The 21,859-nt window shown below is 38.0% G+C and overlaps 2 protein-coding genes across 5 annotated transcripts in view; one reads left to right on the top strand and one right to left on the bottom strand.

The window, feature by feature from the left end:
• LOC121859459 (calcium-binding mitochondrial carrier protein SCaMC-3-like) overlaps positions 1-6,683 on the top strand; it is an 86,463-nt gene extending 79,780 nt beyond the window's left edge. For all 4 annotated transcript variants that reach the window (XM_042356282.1, XM_042356280.1, XM_042356281.1 and 1 more), the window contains one exon: positions 604-6,683. In XM_042356282.1, the coding sequence (XP_042212216.1) occupies positions 604-797 (194 nt within the window). In that variant the 3' untranslated portion in view covers positions 798-6,683. The remainder of the gene's footprint in view (positions 1-603) is intronic.
• On the bottom strand, positions 5,548-21,230 carry LOC121859461 (trypsin-like). Its single transcript, XM_042356284.1, has 8 exons — positions 20,616-21,230; positions 19,542-19,583; positions 19,271-19,315; positions 18,715-18,854; positions 11,438-11,529; positions 10,311-10,426; positions 9,830-10,002; positions 5,548-7,844 (listed from the first exon to the last, which is right to left on the bottom strand). The coding sequence occupies exons 1-8, from the start codon at positions 21,004-21,006 to the stop codon at positions 7,686-7,688; spliced, it is 1,158 nt and encodes a 385-aa protein (XP_042212218.1). The 5' UTR covers positions 21,007-21,230; the 3' UTR covers positions 5,548-7,685.
• Positions 21,231-21,859: the final 629 nt, after the last annotated feature.

Consider the following 21,859-nt stretch of genomic DNA (forward strand, 5'->3'; position numbering starts at 1 on the left):
TATTACCTTATATTTTTAATTACAATACTATAATTTTTTGACACCTGCTGCCACTTTACATTTTACACAAACTTATCACTCCACTGTGATAGTAGTTAAAGATGTGGTAATGTAGTGTGATTATACTGTACTGTGATAACTCATGACTCTTAGAAGATATCATTCTTTTACTCCCAGCACATTTTAAATTTGGCCTTTCAGAATCATAGACAGTAAAGTGAACAAGTTGATACTTGAGTGTTATACAGTATATATTATTGTTTATCATGCAAGACTTTCTCTGTTATGATGCAAGGTGTTTGAATCAAAAGCAAATTAGTGTCCTCTAATTCCTAGTCTGTCATTCATTGTAGGCATTGTAACTTACTTTAACGTGCTGGGATATCTGACGTGGCAAGGGAGTACCATAGCAGAACACATTTACTGAACCAGGGTTAATGTTTGAATGGGAGAGAAAGAAGGGAAAATTTGTTTTTATAATACCTATTGATTGCAACCTGTGTTACAAGAGAAAGGCTTCAAGAGAGAAAATTAATTTATATACTGTACATCCATTATAAATACCATACTGTAGAGATATTTGAACTTCACCCTTTCTTTCAGTGGTTGCCCCAGGGGTGGCACACGAATACCCAATAACCATGTCTGGGCTCTTCCGTCACATATTTGCCACGGAAGGAATATTTGGCTTGTACCGTGGGATTACGCCGAACTTCATGAAGGTAGCGCCGGCTGTGAGCATCTCCTATGTCGTGTACGAGAAGTGTCGACAAGCTTTAGGTGTTTCCATGACATAATGCTTATTTTACTTCCACTTCTCAGTCACGTCTTAAGTAATGAAATTATATCATCTCTCTTGCAAAAAATTAATGTCTTATCATTTAGATCTACAAGTATTACCTGCACTTTCTGTTAACTTAGCATTTGACTACTGTAGTTTATTTTTTTATATACTCGTATATCTCATAAACACAAGTTCCTACTGGTGTCTATTAGAGATATTCAGTGGTTGGACAAATAGTTTTTGATTGGTTTGCATGCTAAAAGATTTCATATCTAATTTTGTTCTCCACTCATCTCTTCATTCGTGCAATATCATTTGAACTGCATCTACAAACTGGTGAAAGTTTACTCATACTTCATTTAATGGTCAGCACCCAATATTAAGATCAGTTATTCATGTCATTATGTTACCACAATGTTAAATTATGATGTGGCTAAAACAGGGAATTTAAAAAGAGCTAAAAATTAAGTATGTTAGTATTATTTCCCTTTGTACCATGAAGAAGTTTTGTATACTTAAATTTTCCAGTGACTTTGATGCATAACCTATAATTTCATAGTCTTCAGATATGAACTAAACTGGCAAAGAAAATGTATAATATACCTACTCATTGATATATGCACATTTATAGATGCTGTCAGTGACTTAACCATAACACAAAAATAGATTCTGCTGATGTTGCTGTTGTTTTCCTCTGTTATAATTGACTCAGAATTAATGTACATAATATGATGTTTCAGTTTTATTATATTAATGAAAAATTTATCGACGGGGAATGAAAACACAAGGTATTATAGCAGATTTTTGTAAGTGGGGGAATTTCTAACATTTGTTTCAATTTGTTAGTTATCTCGTGTAGGGTGAATGAAGGAATGCAGAAAATCTATTAAGGTAAAAAATATAGGGAGAAGTGTGTGAGACAGAGAGCAACAGAGAAGGGCTGTGGAAACAGGTATAAATATCCACAGATGCTGTCTAACACAGTTTCTTCTTTAAATATACTCGACTATATATGGAAAGGCTGATTTTGCTATAAAGACAATGATTTAGCACAACTTCAGTGGAATATATGGTTCTATAAATTTATGAACATGTGTTAGTTCTGAAGCATTGAGCATTTGCATGGACATGAATAAGCCATAATAGTGCACCAGGGAGTGTGGGACAACTGTCACCTCAACTTCTTGATCTGCACATTTGTTATACGTTATGTCAGATGCTTTGGGTAAATTTTTTATCAAAATAAAAAAATAAAACCTTTATTAAAGTTGAAGAATGGTTAGTGTTGTATAATCTGCATTTCATATTATGTATTCCTACCCGAAAGAAGTTCCTGTGTCTAGATTCTGTGTCGAAGCATTACTATACTTCAGCAGTCCTGGTGGACAGTATTTCTGTCTTAAGTCTTTACCTTTACTTGGAGGCATTAATGCATTTGTCATTGCCAAACAGTTATGAATTGGTTCTTTTTTTTTTCCTCAGAGTGCAGTAAACTACGGAATACCAATCATAGTTTGTGGTATGATTTATCCATTTAACCCAGATCTCTGTTAATTCCTCTTTGGTTGTGGGTAAATGATACTGTATGATATGCAGAGCTGTACATCACATTTGTACTTAACACTTGGTTGAGAAGTGAATGAAAGCTAGTTTATTGCTTCAGTCGTGATAACCAATAGAAAAAATAACTGCTAGTGGAGGAAATTCATTTAAAAACACCTGAGCTATTGGAGGACTAGCGAAGGTTCATGAAAATTGATATATCGTGTCTAAGTCATGATGGACATTAGTAGTCACTCAGTCTTATCTTACCAAAGTTTTGGATAAGGATTGATTTATTTTCTTTAGCTACACATATAAGGCTACAAATACAAATGTTTGAGAAATCCTTGTTAATGACTGGTAACCATTCAAGTACCAGTGTCTCATTTATCCAAGGCTTTAATTGTCAATGTGATTGTGTAACATTTATTACATAAATATAAAAAAGCTAGACTTAGGATCATCAGAAGCTGTTATATCAATTACCTGCATAATAGTAATCTGCTCCTTGGGTCCTGGATACTTATGCTTCATATAACCAAATCGTGGCTAGATGGGTAATGTTCCTGGTAGCTGGTGTTGGATCTTCATGATACTTTTGGTAACTAGGCCTTTGGAAATTAAAGTAGGTTCTGGATTAATAAGACTTGGTTTAATCAAGGCCCTGATTACCTGAATAGTGTGTGAACAGTCAGGAACCTTGATTTAAGATACAGTATATTGGTTGTTACCACTCGTCCTTACATGGATACCTCTGCATTGAGCTGGAGTATTGATATACATGTTTTAGGTCATTATTTACATGCATTCAACATCTTACCTTTGTTAATAGAGGAGACTTCTGGTTCCTCGGTGATCATTTATTTGTGTCGTCTTTCATTGTAATTTTCTGCTGTTAACTCAATATTGTATTCTAGTACTAGATTCCTTTTCATCTTCACTGCTTTATAGATACCCTAGGTAATATTCTGGAGCCAAGTTTAGAGAGCTACAAGAACATAATCTAGATTTATGTAACTTTCAAATTAAATTGCTCATAAAGAAGTGTGTCGAGGCTTAATGTCTGGTAACAGCTTGAATGTGGGTTATCTGATGTAGAAAACAGTGGTCAAATAATGTAAATGGCAAAAAACACTTGGTTAATAATGCAAAGCACCATATACTGAAGAAATTATTGTCTCCTTGACCATGATACAGTAAAAATAATTCGTTTCATTAGTCTTGTGAAGTCATTTATAGTTAGGAGGTTTATGCCAGAACAATACCTCTGTCTTGTACATAATTCCTTCAACCATTTATAAACTAAATGTACTGGTGCATATGTTTATAGTGGCATTTTTTTTGTAGTTAATTTTTTGGGGGGCCTTATATTTGGGAAAAAGGAGGAGCTATGCTATGCACTGTTATTACTATCATTAGAATCTGCTAGAAAATTTACTTGCAAATGGGAGCAAATTTTTAGCTCAAGGCAACATGACATGACATCATAAATACCGTGAGGTTGTTTTAAACAATAAATGTGTCATCCTGAATGAGGTAATAGTAATGTTCACTGTAAATGGTTGACTTGTGTGTGTTGTGTGAAGTAAAGCTTCAACCCAGTGATCATCTTGGTGGTACAGTCACTCAAAAAAGTCCTGTCGCCTCTCATCCTGAACCACGAACCCCGAGATTCAGACTCGTGAACCCGAAGCAGTAGACACTGATAATTTATTCTGTCCATAAATGATTCGGATTCAAGAGTCTGAATCTCGGGGTTCAGGGTGAAAGGCGACAGGACTTTTTTGGGTGACTGTACATAACTGATGCGTCCTTCCAATCATTCCAAATGTAGTACTGTAATCTTTTCTTTTTCTTCTTAAGAAGGTTGACATGAATGTGATGAAACATAGATCATTATTGTAGCTTTTCTAGCTGGACTGGAAGAGAATACCAGAATAATGTTAGGTACATTTTAATATTGTTCATTCCCACTTCAGTAGTTTCTAATAGCTAAGGAAGTTTTGTCTTTATTTCATTATATTGTTAGTAATTTTACCACCAGAGAAATGGAGAATGATGAGCACAGGAGTATTTTTCTGATACTGGTGTATATATGAATCTATGGTTTGGTATATAAGCATTTTCTTCTCAGAAAGGTTATTTTCATTTTGCCTAGAGTTTTTTTTTTTATTTGGGTAATGTTTAGTCAAATTTCTGCTATAAAAAATATAGTATGACAGCTTATATAATATTCCAGTGAGACTTGGAATTAATAACCTTTATGAATAAATATGGGTCAACACAAATTTGTTATATTTATAGATATGAAACAAAGACGTGTTTGGGGGACTTACAGTACAGTACTAGGCAGTAAATTATGATGCTTGATAGTTATTGGAAATTTGATACGGTACTGTATACAGAGTTGTCCAGATTAATAATCATTGTTAACTTTAGTCTGGCTAGCATAGACCTTGTTTCCCAGACCACAGTGCCAACCAAGAGTGATAGACTTGTTAAATCTTCCTCCCCACCCCTTAAAAAATGCCATTAGAATGTGTAGCTTTACCTGATACTCTTATCAGAAAATGCCATATTTGTTACCACAATAACTGTTGATCCTTCAGATTCTTGACCCAGCATTAAAACCCTCTGAAATGTGATATTCTTTGTAATAATACCATACATTGCTTTCATAAAAACTGTATTGTTATTTTAATGATGTGTAAGTAGAACCATCTCACTTTTTTACATATTGTATATTATTCATGGGTAAGTTAGCATAGATCTTGATACAGTAGTCCTCTGTGATCCTTAATGTTGAGAATTTCTCTAGAAAAGAAAGTTGGTATAGACAGATGGTGGTAATCATCTGTGTAAGAAAACATTATGATCAGACTCCCAGAGTACTTTTGGATATTCATGGCTCTGACCTCTAGATTTTCCTGTGCAAGTTGCATTTTATATTTGTTGACTATCATAGGTAAGGCGGTTACACTACCACATTCTTATCATCTCTTTTTAATTGTCGATACTTATCTTAAACTGGAGTATGATGCATGGTATAACATGTGTTTAATTCAATGATAAAACTACAGTATATTGGTTTTGTTTATTTGTACGTACTTGTAACAAAATAAGAAACTGTCAGGTTAGGTCGAGGTATTAATCTACTTATTGACATAAATAAAATCAGGATAGATTTACAAGTTTTAGTTTGGTAGAAGTTTGATAATCCAAATCTTTTATGGAAATAGTTACTGTATAGTGGTTATATGGGGGGGGGGGGGATTTCGGATATTTACTGTTGGAACCTAACCCAACTGTACCTAAATTAGGGTAGTTAGGTTAAATGATGCTATTAATTTATATATTTGTTTATGAGTACAGTATCTTCATGATCGTCCCCATGTACAAACCAGTTTGAATATTGCTATTTTTCAATTTTAGTGGTAATTAATGGTAAGGTGCATATTCTAAGTAATACAGTACTTGAAAATTGATACAATAAATTATCTTTCTTTTTGAGCTTCTTATACATGTTTGTGAGTTCCTTTGAGCCTGGCACTATTCTGTATTAACTAACGAGTATTTGTAGTGTTCGGTTCATAGCAGGATACATTGGCTATTTTTGTAAATCACAATAATGTACTGTAGTGGGTCCTATTGTGAATCCACTAATTCAAGGTGCTTCTTTGGTAATGGCTTCCTTTTTTTTTTTTTTTCTCCAAAACCATTTTTAGTGTTGTCATTTACAAGGTACAATATTAAGCAAGACACAGTGAATAAAGATTAACATTATGATTAATTTACTCATTGGCGATTCAGAATCCTTACCAAAATGATGAAATGAAGATGGGAATTTATTTTCTTTGCAAACTGGGAAATTGTATGCTAAAATTTTAAAGAAAATTTATGTAGCTTTTGTATACATTATTGTATAATTTTGGCCATGTAAAAAAAAATGTGCTTGAGATCTGTTATGAAATGCTTTCATTTTTTCCCATATATATTATTAAAATGGTTGGGGAACAAAGTCATGTTATTGAATTGTATGTACATTAACTTCTCTCATCTTACACCTTAGTCACTTCATTCTTGCTGTTAATTAGAGATTCCTCATTTATTTTAAAATTTCCCCACCCAGTAATGAAGCACAAAATGCATCTTATAATAAAAACATTTTTCACACATGTGATGGGGAACATGACCCACCAAAATGAGGCACTAGCAAAACCTGACAGTTTCTGTGTACAGCGTCAGTTAAGTTATTAAACATGTTAATGCAGTATTTATGTGTGTGTATATACCATTATTTTTATGACTTCAGAATGATATTGAGGATTCTATTATACAGTAAAAAATATTTGCTTCTCTTAAGCTTTTTTTTTCTCCTGATTTTAGTTTTTGGAATGGTTTTGAAAGTAAGATTAATAATAATTTTCACCAAGTTGTGACTAGTGAAAAATTTGTCCTGTATAAAATAACGTATGAACTATTATTTGATTTTCTATTTATGTGAGCCAATAAATATGACTAAGAATTTGTCATAGATACTTTTAACAAGGCTGGATGTGTTCTTCACTATTACTGAGCTTGGAAAGAAATATAATTGCATTGGGTTATCTTAGTGTAGTTTGACAAATGCAGTCAAAGATACCTTACAGTATTATAATGTATATACAGGACTGTTTTACATCAATATTTCTAAATGATTTTATTTTGCACAATCTTCCCTATCTCACTCCAATAAGGTTAGCTATATGCTTGTACAGTCTTCTGCTTTTTTGTGTATATATTATGCAGTATTTATGTAAATATATGGTATTCAAATACTGAAAGGCTGTTAAGTTTCAGGATATTCCTCAAAGTAGAAAATGTTGTGTTGTGTTGACCCAACAATGTGGAAGCTTTAAGAGAACAACAGTCTGTATAGCAGCCATCACTTTTAATTATAGTGGTTCACCACCGCCTCCCATTTTCCTCTCTCACTGTATTGTAGTTAAAATAAAATAACTTGTAAATACCGTAATGCTATTGAAAAAAAATATTATTTTGCTTACTGTTAGAGCTGCAAATTAATAAACATTAATATCTTATGATAATATTTAGCAGTTCTATCATAATAAAAATGACTTGCCTGATCTTTAAACATTACAGTTCACTGGTGCTAGGTATAATACACTTCAATACTGAGAGAGAGGAAGTCAAGGTCAGATTTACATAGATGCTGATATAACCATTATTAAATGAACACTGGGATACAAGTGTTGTTTGAGCTCCTGCTTTCTTAAAATAATGGCACTCATAAACACTCACTTGTGAGCTGTTCAAGGTTACCCCTTGTTACTCGGGGATCACTTTTTAAACAGTTAGGTTACAAGCCAGTAGTGTTGTGAATCCAGGGGAGGTACCTGCCAATGTCCATGTAGACACCAGGCTTATCAGTCTGGGCACAACCCTCCCTCCAAGACATGACTCCACTCAGGATGCCTTTGTCAACAGTCTTGCACACCAGAGATCCTCCATTGTCACCCTGATTGAATAATGGGAGTATTATACAGTAACAGTGATGATGGTTGTAAGGATGAGGGTATTCACAAACACCTTTCTAAAACATAATTCACAGTTTTAGAACATGATTTAGGATTCCCCTTCCCAAATATTATATCCCTATAGTAAGATGATGTATGGCCTTCCTTAGATAAATTAGGAGAATGGAATGTAAGAGGCATGAAACAGGACAGGAAAGAATGGGAGTGACATGTGTTAATAATCAGTGTTCTGGCAATATCAGGAATATGTGAAACAAAAAGAAGTGGTTGTAAGATTTATGTTTGGAATGTTGTATAGTCAAAGACACTAATATAGGGGCAGAGTAAGCTTAGAAATCAGGCTAGTGAAAAGCCTCTGGTCCCATACACAATTCACTAAACAGTTATGCATTTCATCATGTTACTGCACAATAAACTGTATGCAGAGGTAAGGAAGAAATTTTAATGAAATAAGTTAATTGTAAACTTGTAATTATAATGCAATATATTGTATACAACAGCATTATAATGCTAACCCTTCGAGTTAGGAGCTTACTTTCCATGGTGTAAAGTTACATAACTAGCATTTTATGGAGGGCGGGGAAGGAGGACTTGTTCGAAACCCTGACTCTTCACTGGTCTGACTTCCGACACTTACCCTGTCCCTAGATCAGTGATTTTGACTGTACATAGTTTAAGGTCAAGTTTACCAAAAGACTTTAAATGATAGGAAAAGCATGGTTATCTGCAAATTTGTCATCCAAGATTCAAGCACTTGTGAGGTCAGTATAGGGGCAGCATCTCAGCCCCTTGAGAACATAAAGGTGAGATTAATGTGCAACAGCTTCCCATAACTATATTCCCAAATAAATGTAAAGAAAGTGTAACTGCTGTGGCAATAGGAACTCCATGACTCTCCTCCACCATCTTTTCCCACACGCCAACTTTACCACTAGACAAGCAGTAAAGAAGGGTAGTCGGATGATTGTTGTGTGTAGCAGGGAACGATGCAGAGTTGGCACTCCACGATATAACAGGGAGCATATGGCCAAGCCCCCGAGACGCCAATGGACATTATCGAGTATGTGGTCTCGCTACACACACCGAGGCCTTCTGAACTCAGACATGTAAGTGTAAAACTATTCTGTGTTTTGCTGTGGATGTTAAGCAACTCCTATTATTGATATGCAGCCTAATGTGTGTAGATATTAAGATAATGCACTCCTTTGTGTGCTAGTATTAGGTAAATGTATTCATATCTGATGACACTTAAACCTTCAGTTCACTCTTGTAAGTTGAGTATTTGTATTTGACAGGTTTTGATTGAAATAAACTGTATGGAGTCCACATGGCAGGTTAATTATCTCTCTGGGTGCCACCAGTCAAAACCTACACCAACCTTATACCTCTCGACCACCCCCACCTCTCCCTGACTCCAACCACCTTTGGCTGCTTCTCCCTCATCTTCTGAGGATCCAGAAGAGGAGCAGTAACACCATCAAGAACTTGAACATGATCACTCATCATCATCATAATAGACATCTAGATCATCATTACTGCAACCTCTTCTCTATGGTATCAAGACTGTTAAAGGTATATACACATTTATTATTAAAATCATGCAAGCATCATTATGACCACTAATTAATTACCTCACAATCGAATTGTGGACCATAGATTGGAATCAGCATGTGCAGGAGTACCTATAAAAGTACAGTATTACGAAATGTGAATGGTGAGAGTCATACTGTACTATTTATACAAGTTGAGGATATCATCAATTGTGTATATATTTCTAATTATATTAGCCCTATGCTGTCTTACACAGTTGTCTTGTACTGCTCTCCTTATCATATCCCCACTTCTTTGAGATTCTAGTGCCCCTTTATCCATCCTACAGAAATCAGCTGAATAAATGCACAGCTGCTTCAATTGTTGCTCACCACAATACCTTGTATACATATACTGTATAATATAATATACTTACTGCACAGAATCCAAAACCTTCTGCTCCAGCACAGAATTCATTCTCATTCACAAATGAATAAATGGCTTGGCATTGGTCACGAGGGAGAAGAGGGACATCAGCATACATAAGGACGTTGCTACTTGATGCACTGTCTCCCGTCGCTCCCCATCCAGCCTCCTGACACACACCCTCTATTGCATCAGTAACGAGAGTAAATAAATGGAATTATTTTTAAGATATGAGTGATGGAAGTAAATGTTTAGAATAAAGAATAAATATAAAAGAAACATGATTAAGATGTTAGAATTCATGGCACAATAAGTCATCAAATGGCTTAGGCTTTGAATGCTTCATAATGTATCAATACTTTTTTTTCATTTAATGGATGAAAAAATTAATTGATATAGTATAGTGATCCAGGATAATTTCAGTTATTGCTACTATTAGATATTAAATACATTTCTTTTATTGATACGTGAAAGGCTCATGTTTATCCTACTTGTTAAAGCTGGCATGGGTTGGGAAGGCAGAGGCAGGGCCTGGACATACTGATTGAAGACTGCAGGCTGGGCAAGGTGTAACAGAGCAATGTCATCATTGTATGGCCCCTGTGTGCTGGTTAATGGAAGAAGTAGTTTGCCCGGGTAAACAGCTTCCCATAAAAGTAAGAACAACTTTTTTCATAAATAAACCTAAAGTAAACTACATTAAGAAAATGTGTTTGGTGAATTATTAAACTGCTTGTGTTCTGTACTGTATTTTAAGATTGTCAAACAAACCTGATAAACTTTTATTCTATATTATGAATCCAGTCATCACCATCATTATCATCATCATCATCATCATCACTATCAATGATTTCCGCATGACATGGTGTCCCAGCAGCCATCAGGCAAATTTGAAGAAAGTTTGACAGTTGGATTCCCTTCCTATCGCCTATCCACTCATACTGTACAGTATATTACCTTCAAGAACTTTCTTAACTGGCGAAGCAAGGTTGCAATTCAGCACACAGCTGAGCCCTTTTCCAATATTATAGATGCCATAAATGGAAACATAACTCTGAAGTGACCAGTGATCCCATCATATGATACCATAAATGCACTGGTAATTTTCATCTTGAAGACATTAAAAAGTAAAGTGTCTGAAATATATGGGAATACAGTAAGTAATTTTGCATAATGGATGACCTCCAGTGAGGGTTTTTTTTTTTTTTTTAGGTTAAGGTGGGGAAAGGATGGAAGGCATGCTGGGGCTCAAGGCACAGCCAGACATGAGGGATAGAGAAGTCACAACATATAGTCGTGGGGGGAAATGTTGGAAAAGAAGTTTAATGAGTTAAACAGAGGGGGACGACACCCCTTGTTTTACATATTACAGAGTTTGTTGGCTTACATCAGTCCCTGACCCTCTTAAGGTCCTCCCTGTGAACAAAATATTCGACTGCCTTTCAATCCTAATGATTCTGTTGCATAAAAGTTTACAAACTTAATAAAATAATGAGTTTAACATGAAATTTATCATGGTAAAGGTCTATCGCAGTCATTCTACGTGACACTAAAAGTTCTTTAATCATAGGTGTGAAATCAATGTGTGATGAGTGTACAGTGAAGGTAAAGTACTCACTAAATATGCTGAGGATGCTGGATGAATTTTGTGACATTGAACCTCTGCTCTGTCCCCTCCTCATGGTTAATATCCAACTCTCCAGCCACCACCTGAAAAAATAGAGGTCTTTATTAATGAACCAGTAAATTAATACTAGTTTACAATCAAAATAAAAAGGTAACTTTGAAGTTACAGGTATCCCTTGCTATTCTAATGTTCGAGATACAAATAATCGCTTATACGAATTTCCTAAATTGATATGAAAGCTTCCTCTGCTTATACAAATTTGAGACTCGGCAGAAATTCAAATCACCCGCCTTGGGAGTCAGCTGGGGCAGCCATCTTGGGGAGAGATGTGCAAAAACGTATTCTTGTTCACTGATCATACCCCCTCCCTCCCACATCTCCAACAAGCCCACATCTTTCCTTCAGCCATTCGTTGTGTGTGTTAAGTAATCTCTGTTTATCCATTTTTGTAATATCTCCGTTAGCTGGAATCCCTGAAATTCAGTACTATCCGATAGCCAGAATTGAAATTTTCTCAGAAAACTAGAACGATTTTCTGAGGGGCACATCTTCTGGAAAATTTTGAGAAAATTTTCCCAGTACCCAGAAAATTCCAGAAAATTTAGGAGATGAAGGAGTTTTTTTTCAAGGTTTGTGAGATGAAAATCAGGCACATTTTCCGGAAATTCTGAGAAAAATTTTCCAGTACTAAACCCGGAAGATTCCGAGGATGAGGGTTTTTTCTGGGTTCGAGAGAACGTTTAATGCACAATTTCTGGAACTTCCGAGAAAATTTATCCGATACCCGGAAAATTCCGGGGATCAGGGATTTTTTCTGGCTTTGAGAGTCATCTTGTTACCCAGAAATCTCTCATTCCCAGAAATGCTCTGTACCAATTGTTCCGGCTAACGGAGATATCACTAATGTAGTGATATCGTGATATCTCCATTAGCCGGAACAAATGGTGCAGAGCACTTCCGGGAATGAGAGATTTCTGGGTAACGAGACGACTCTCAAAGCCGTAAAAAAAATCCCTCATCTCTGGAATCTGTTTTAATTTTCCAGGTTACGGAAATTTTTTTTCGTTAATTCCAGAAATTGCCCATTACATGATCCCTCAAACCTGGAAAAAACCTCATCTCTGGAATTTTCCGGGAAACGGAAAAATTTTCTCGGAATTTTCAGAAAATGTGCCTCATTTTCATTTCTCAAACCCGGAAAAGAACCATCCCCGGAATTTTCCTGAATCTTCTGGGTACTGGGAAAATTTTCTCGAAATTTTCCAGAAAATGTGCCCCTCGGAAAATTGTTCCCAAAGCCAGAATTTTCCAGAACATTACGGCTTTGGGAATGATTTTCCGACAAAATTTAAATTACGGCTATCGGAGAGTTCCGGGTTTGAGGGATTCCAGCTAACGGAGATATTACTGTATTCGTATAATCCTTATGTTATATCTTTTATTATGGCATCTAAGTGTTCTGCTGAAACTTCGGCTACCAGTACAGTACTACACTGAATAAAATATAAAAGGCCGTGACTCGAGACAGAGCTGGAGGTAATAAAGCATCATGAACGTGGTGATAGCCCTACAGAGATTGGGAAAGATCTCGGTCTGGCTGCTTCTTTTGTCGCCACAATTTATAAGCTGCTGATGAGTTCAAGCAAGGAATGATGCAGTTGCCTCTAATGTGGAGAGACACATCAGAGTCTACACTGAGATTCAACAATAGCACAGGATCAAGGTAAGACAATCCACCCTATCCTCTTGCATCTTCAGCTTCCAGTCCCACTCCCTCTATCAGTATATTTTCTTCCACTCCTTCCACTTCTGGTGTGACTGTGGTGTCCTTGGCAAACAGCAGTGATGAGGTGGACAGCCCTCCTCATCTCACCCACCCCTGCTCACCCCCTTGTGGTGGTAAACCCAGACTGCCCTCCCATAAGGTAGTGTACCAAAGTTATACAGTATTTTATTAATGTTTTTCATGTGTTAGGTAGTAAACTGTAGTACCTGTAGTTGTGTACTATTTATCATCAGTTAGGTAGGTTTTTTGTTGTTTGTGAACCGATTTCCTGTTTTGGGGGTATTTTTGTCATTGGGGAACTAACCCTATATTTTCCATATGTTCTTTTATTTACAATACGAACTCATTTAATGAATGGTTTTCAGGAACCCAACCCATTCGTATAACAAGGGATACTTGTAGTTCTATATGGAGTTGGGGTCAGGAATTTGTGATACAGTTGGGTCAGAGGGTGAGAAGGCCGTTTCACCCTTACTTGACAGCGAGTCGCTGTGCTGAACCTCCCCACCTACACACAGACTGATTTGGGTCAAGACTCGACACACGAGGTGGGAAGGAGAATATAGTAATATCTCCATTTGTTGGAATCCTTCTTAACCGAACTCTCCAATAGCCGTAATTGAAATTTTCTCGGAAAATCATTCCCAAAGCTGGAATTTTGGGGAAAATTTTGACTTTGGGAACGATTTTCTGGAAAATTTCAAGAAAATTTTTCTGGTGCCTGGAAATTTCCTGGAAATTCTGGGGATGGGGGATTTTTTACCAGGTTTGAGAGATGAAAATCAGGCGCATTTTCTGGAAAGTCTGAGAAAATTTTCCAGTACTGTACGTGGAAATTTCCAGGGATGGGGGATTTTTCCACAGCTTTGAGAGAGTCGTCTTGTTACCAGGAAATCTCTCATTCCCGGCAGTGCTTTGCACTAATTGTTCCGACTAACGGAGATATCACTTATTCATAAATACCGTATGAGCTGACGACGCTACTGAAGAATGATGAGTGATGCCAGTATCATGTTTATTAAATGAAGCAAACCATATAATAAATGTGTGTGTGTGTGTGTGTGTGTTTCTGGTTACCTGTATAATATCTCAGAATATAATGGGAAAGTCGGGTTTATAACAACATGAGCCAGTGGTCACATAACATCAAGCTATGGTGAGTGAAGCATCATGTAAACATGATAATAACAACATAGCTCTAAACAGTATTTATGTTGAGTGCACATACAAAAACCGATCCATCATTGACATGAAGATACGAATTGTTCTTTACACAGTAATAGACTTTGTAGAGGTATTGAGATATTAATGTTGTCTAGCACTCAGGATGGAAGGAAACTCTAATGTGGTTTTCTTGTATAATATATAAGTTATATGAAGACAGTCTGGTGCTGGAGATGCCGTGAGGTGGGGAGCTGCTCAGTAGAAGACGTTCGGTGAGTAGCGTGTTGAAGGAGGTAGATGTGCAGGAGCTTCGTTAGAGAAGATGTTGCCTGTTGCTGGCCTCCTGATTGAATGAATGCTGGACAGCTAGGAGCTTGCTGGAGGAGATGTTGCTTGTTCAGGAAAATGGGCAGAATGAGAGTTGGTTGGTGAGGAATCTCAGAGAAGGACATGCTCGCTGGCGGGAGCGAGGACCGCCAGGCAGGCGGAGGAGAGGCGAGGGTCGCCAGGCAGCGGCAGAGGAGGTGTTGCTTGTTCAAGAAGATTGGTCAGAATGAATCTCAATGGAGAGACAGAGCTTATATACCCCGCAGCAGCCGCCATGAGTCATGTTGGGAAAACCCGAGAAGTCGCCGGTGACTAGTTCCGTTGCTAAGATACGGTAACATCTGGGGACAGCTCTCGCTTGGTTGCTAGGGGAGGCGGCACATTGGAATGCGATACGCAGTTTGTAGGGGAGACGTTCACTACAATACTCCCCCTCCCCTCCAGGCGGTGTAGGAGACTTGTTGTTTGTAGAGTTGCTTAGCACATGTGAGGAAGACCGGGCGGTGCATGCCTCATGTGAGACAACGGCGATGGCGTGATGAGCCGATCGCTGATATACAACTGTCTAGATACACACTATCTGTGGGAGAAGGGAGAAAAAGGGTGTGTGGAGGAGATGAATGTTGTGCTTCCCTCACGACAGGTACAGGGTCGTCAGATGCGCCTGCTGGGGTGTGTGTGGGCCTGGATCAGGAGCAGGGGCTGGGTCAGCAGAAGCGGATTAGGGCTCGTGACAGCAGCTGGGTCCACGACAGCAGCAGGGTGCAGGACATTAGCAGGGAGTACCTGCGGGAGAAAAGAGGGTGTGTGTGGGTCCGGATTCGGGAACAGAGGCCGCGTCAGGGGTTATTGCTGGGTCGGGGTCGGCGTCTGAGGCATGACGGGTGTGCTGGGGTCGTCAGAATGTGGTGCGTGAGGCAGGAAGAGGAGCTGGTGTCTGCTTGAAGACTGGGAGCGTGATCAGTGTCTCCTCCATCCTGTGTGAATGCTAATCTCCGGGAGTCACCATTGTATGGGTGTCGAGATATTAATGTTGTCTAGCACTCAGGATGGAAGGAAACTCTAATGTGGTTTTCTTGTATAATATATAAGTTATATGATAGACAGTCTGGTGCTGGAGGTGCCGTGTGGTGAGGGGCTGCACGGTAGAAGACGTTCGGTGAGTAGCTTGTTGAAGGAGGTAGATGTGCAGGAGCTTCGTTAGAGAAGATGTTGCCTGTTGCTGGCCTCCTGGTTGAATGAAATGTTAACAGCGTGGAGCTTGCTGGAGGAGATGTTGCTTGTTCAGGAAAATGGGCAGAATGAATCTCAATGGAGAGACAGAGCTTATATACACCCAGCAGCAGCCGCCAGTCCTCTATGAGACATGTTGGGAAAACCCGAGAAGTAGCCGGTGACTAGTTCCGTTGCTAAGATACGGTAACATCTGGGGACAGCTCTCGCTTGGTTGCTAGGGGAGGCGGCACATTGGAATGCGATACGCAGTTGTAGGGGAGACGTCCACTACAACTTCATGCTTGGAATTTACCATCAATATTGCTACAATATACTGTACAGTACTGTACTACCATATGTTACTTAACAGAATACTGGTTAAGAATATTATGTCACTTCTCTGTAAAAAGGGGTTTTTATTGCACTTACACAGTAATACTGTATAACATCAGGAATGATTTTAGAAATTATGGAGAATATTAGAACAATGGACACTCATTCTAGTCAGCTCTTTCCCCGTGTTATTATTTAAAGATTGATATAAATGCTTGTACTAAATACAAAAATAGTACAGACTAGTTTCAAACGATAAATGGAAAGTCTTTACATTCGAGAAAAAGGAAATGTAACGATTTAGTATAGCATTAAATCAATTCAGTGTATACTGTACTGCACTCAGAAGATATGTACAATACTACTATAACTACAGTTGTCAGGTAACATCACAGCTGAGCAAAATGTATGGGTGGTAGGTTGACGAGGAGTTAACTGCTCTGAGCGCCCCTTATATTGTTCTAACCGTTCGCCGACATGGCAAAATTTCAAATCCCAGCCAGGGCAACCTATTTTTATTTGCTTCAACCTGACTAGAGTGTTTTAAATTGTCAATTTTGACATCATTGCTAGACTCCTTACATGTTTCCTTAACTTCCTCTTGCCTATATATATTTTGGTTCTTACAGTAAAATCTTTTTTAGTACAGTAATTCATTCATTAACTAAAAATCTGCAGTTAAGTAGGGGCCTGTGGTCTGCGTGTAAATTACTGCTACATTAACAGCAAATTTGTTGATGTGGCTTTGCAGACACATATAGATATGTAGACAACAAGAAAGAAAGACAAATGTGGTGAAATAATATTTTACATACCCGTTGTGTCAACCTACCACACCATACACATTCACATGACCATAGCTGTGTGTGGAGGGGGGTCATGATGGAGTATGAGGGGCAGCCGTTCAGTACCTCGAACCACTGCTATTAGAAGTTTGTAAATCGTATTTACTTTACAAAATTGAAGTTGTAAGTAATGCCTATTGAATTTTTTATTTATTTTTTTTTCAAAGTATAATCTGGACGATTGCTCGCAATGACTGTATAAACCTCTTGCATTAACACAAACGGTAGTGTCCCTCACAATGGTTGTAAGATCATTCAAGTAACATGTGTGTTGGTAGGGAGGTTCAGCACAGCGACTCACCATCAGGTAAGGGTCGAACAGCCTGCTCACCCTCTGGCCTGACTGTATCACAAATTCCTAACCCTCTTTTGACTTTACCAGTTCACCATCTAATAGATTCTATGCATTTTCCACACAGGTACACAAAAACACCAGGTCATCTCTCACACTCCTCCAGCACTGAAGCCCTCTCCCTCTCTTTCCCTTGCTTTCAACACCGAGGTTGCCTCCCTCACTTCCGAGATTTCCACTAAAAAAAAATCAGAGGGGTTGATTCAAAGTTTGCACCTCTCCTCTACCCTCCCTCCAAGCCTATGCACTATCTTCAGGCCTCAACACTCATCAAACAACTGCCCCTCTTTATCAACTTCATAGATTAAAGTCCACTGTAGTAGTGTGTATTGAACACTTTGTCTCTTGACACTTCAGCTTTCGGGGCCCAAAAAACAGTACAGTACCTTTAGAACCTTTTTGTTTGGGTCCTGTCTATCAGCGTAATTTTCTTTTTGAACACCCTTGTATTACGTTATTGTAAGTCCTTAAAAATTTCTTAACTGGACAATGATGACGATGATGGGGTGAAGGCGAGAGAGGTCACAGAAGAGTTATTTAATTTCACCAAGTCTTTTTCTATGTGTACAGATTCATGTCACAGAAACATTGAACAAATAATAAATTAGATTTGCTAATTCTGAGTGACTAATATTTTACCTGTCTGACACTAACCCTTTGTTTACATATGAAGGTACAGTACTGTACAATATTTATGCTTTTCCCTAAAAAGCATTGGTATTATGTTTAGTGTTAACTGGATTACTAACATACATGACAATGTTTCGATGTGAGCTCTCATTAGAATAATTGGACTAATACAAAATATGTATTAGAGGGGCACCTTTTAATTTTTCAAGATGAGTTCATTTCGACATTCTCTTGGTGAAATTCATGCTACGTATATCTAAACCATACCTTGCAAAATTTAAGAAAAGATATGCCCCTTTGTGGTCACTTGGGGGTGGGGAGGATGAATCCCCTCTTTCCTTCCCTTAAAGGAAATACTGACTTCCAACACTAAAGTAATCTCTCCTTCAGCTCTGACATTGATGGTTCTAGAACATTTTGTCACTGGTTCAGTATAACCATGGCTTCTTCACCTTTAAAATATACATTATTATCTAAATTTAATAAATGTAACACAGTATTCAATAGACTGGTGACAAATTATCCGGCAACAAAATATCCTTACACTTACCCCAACAATAAGGTCCTCCCTATATTAACCACAAACACCAAGGTCCTCTTCCTCCTTTTCACTCACCTCCAAAGATGGTGTCTTCTCACTATTGAGGCAGTGTGCAGCAGTAACTACCCAATTAGGGGAGATAAGTGTGCCCCCACACAGATGTTTGGTCATTTCAGAGTTGGAGACTCGGATGCTCACCAGCCATGGAAACTGTCCTGATAACATAATCCAACTTTGGTGACTCAAACACACACACATGGAGCTAGCTAGTACATGTATCTATAAATAATGACATTTCCCACCCCATACACTTGTAATGCCTACCATATTGCTTTTCTGTTTGCCCTATTATAATCACATGCCTTTTCCTAATCTACTATAAATCATTTAAACCATCTGTAAGTAATTAAAACCAACAAAAAACTCATTAAAACCATGAAAAAGGGCATAGATTAAAAAAAATGCTTTTGTTTGGTTTAAACCATTGGTTTAAATTGCCCAACCCTGCCAAATACAGTGTGTATTGTGAATAGTGACTTCCAAATTAACAAGTCAAAGTACTATGTACACAGTATGTACTCAAGGTTAAAATTACAGTAATTAGTAAATAAATACAGTATATTGTAACTACCTGGGAGTGCAGCATATTGGTCTCTGCTGGAGTAGCCTTTGGGGGCTGAAATAAAAGTGTTCAGTTGTGTTTATTGAATTAAACCACACACACACACACACTAAAAAATCTACATTACATCAGTTATACACTGACATTGTCATTATTTAATTAGGAAACCAATGGATAATGCAAAATATTCATAAAAAGACAGATGTTCAAGTACTGTACTATATTGTATTTTGTTTTGACTGTGCAAATGTTCTTAGTAAGAGAAGAAAGAATCACTGACCTGCAAATCCTCTCACAGCTGCGAGTATGGTGTCCAGTTCCTCTGTGCAGGTTATTTTTGACGAGGGAGAAAATACCCATTAGTACCCAGAAACACTAGGCTGCCACTAGTAAGTTAATGCAGTAGTATAGCCATACCATGAAAGCCACTGTTGGTGGAGTTCGTGAGTACTGTAGTACTAGATCAACTTTTTTTGTTCTGTGGGGAAAAAACAGATGTATGGCACACTTGTGAATTATGTTTATATATACTCGTATAGTATTGACGAGCTCCTTCCGTGTCGCAGCAGTTGTTGAAGGGTCAAAATGGATCCAAGTCCTAATAGGTCCTAGACTTTATAGACACTATCCTTAATGGTTAGGTTAGGACCACTGATCTCGAAAAAAAGAACATCAGTAGAACAAATTAAATACTACTGTAAACTGAACAACGCCTTCTGGTCTTAGCCATGTAGCAGTGCCATGTCTTTAGAGTAAATTATCGTGTTTTTTTTAGAAAATATATGAGAATTTAGTTGAGATAATATTCCCGCCATACTCCAAGCTGCTGTGGGTATATCAAGTGCCTGCCTGTATGCCTACACCTTAGCCAATCACTGTGATCTGCGAGTGACATAATAGGCATCGTTAAGCTGATAGGGTGAAGCCTGGTCTGGGAGTTTTATACCCAGCAGCAAATGAGCTCGATTTTTAAACATAGAGTCTGTGTTTGGCGGTGTTTAAGTGTAGACGTGAGTGTGGGGGAGTCGGTGAATTCATCATGGCGAAATACTGCATATAAATATGGTACCCTGTGGTAAACTTCCTTTACACGATGTTATACTGAGGGTACTCTATTGTTTTGAAAGTGTAATTGTCTATTCTGAATGACGTCGTTAATAAATGAAGAACCGTTAAGAATAGTTCTCGATTCCCTTCCCGTGTATTGATTAAAATATTCCTCATGTCTTTGTATTATACAGTGTGCCATGGGTAACAGCATAACTATCACATGTTCGCCAAGTGGCTAAGTTATTACATACTATGATAGTTACTGGTTTCCAAAATTCGGTAGCAAAACAAGGAAGAAACGTACCTAGTGAAGGGGGCGGCCTCGAGGGCAGGTCAGCGTGAGTGGCAAAGAAGTTGTGGGCTGGTCCGAGGAGATCCATTACTACCTGACTCAGATGGGCGAGGGCCAGTTGGTTGGCCATTACGGATATCCGAAGATCTTCCTTCTTCGAAAACTTTTGGGTAGCTTGAAGGAAATATTTGTATTTTTTCTCCATTGTCGGCCACCCTTGAGTACTGTTTTTGTCCCGAAAAAATTGTTGCACGATTTCCTCTCCCAGTGGCCTGCCAGGAGATTTGTCGGGCGAGCCAGGGAAGTTGAGAGACAATAGGAGGCTGGGGATGAGGTATTGGTTATACAGGAGTTGATAGTTCATGAAGTGCTGCTGCAGGAGCAGGGCGTGTGGGAAGCCCATGATGGAGAATGCTTGCAGTGGCTGCGTCGCTGGGAGGGCGGTCGGTGAGGAGTCTTGCAACACTGGATAGTCCTGCAACTCTGGTCGTGAGGAATGGTGGGGGGAGGTTTGTGGGTACACGAGAACTGATAGACCCGTGACCCTTTACTCCACACAGGTCACGAGACACGACGTGTACTCATCTGGCAGGGTTGCCAACCTGCCAGATTTACTTTTCAAGATTAGGCCTTTTTTTTTTTTACAAAATTAATGCTGCAGTATCATAATCTACTCCACTACTATTCTTTTGACTAACTTTGTAAGCGTGTAGACAACCCATGTGGATATATAGCAAGATAAACATTAGGTGGATAGTTCAGTAAAATTTGGTTTGTAAATAGAAAAAATATATAAATAGGTGGATTAACTCATTAAATTTCGACTGGTAAATTAATACACGAGACACGACGTGTACTCATCTGGCAGGGTTGCCAACCTGCCAGATTTACTTTTCAAGATTAGGCCTTTTTTTTTTTTTTACAAAATTAATGCTGCAGTATCATAATCTACTCCACTACTATTCTTTTGACTAACTTTGTAAGCGTGTAGACAACCCATGTGGATATATAGCAAGATAAACATTAGGTGGATAGTTCAGTAAAATTTGGTTTGTAAATAAAAAAAATATATAAATAGGTGGATTAACTCATTAAATTTCGACTGGTAAATTAATACATAGATAGATAGGTAGGTGAGTAGAAATAGATAGATAAGTAGATAGCGGTGAAGAGGAAGTAAAGTAAAGTACCCGCCGAGACAAGCTCCCTCCCTCTAACACCCGCTTGTAGGGATTACTGACTTGTAATTCATTTGA

The sequence above is a fragment of the Homarus americanus genome, unplaced genomic scaffold (assembly GCF_018991925.1).
Source record: "Homarus americanus isolate GMGI-L3 unplaced genomic scaffold, GMGI_Hamer_2.0 scaffold7626, whole genome shotgun sequence".
In the NCBI taxonomy this organism is placed as follows: Eukaryota; Metazoa; Arthropoda; class Malacostraca; order Decapoda; family Nephropidae; genus Homarus; species Homarus americanus.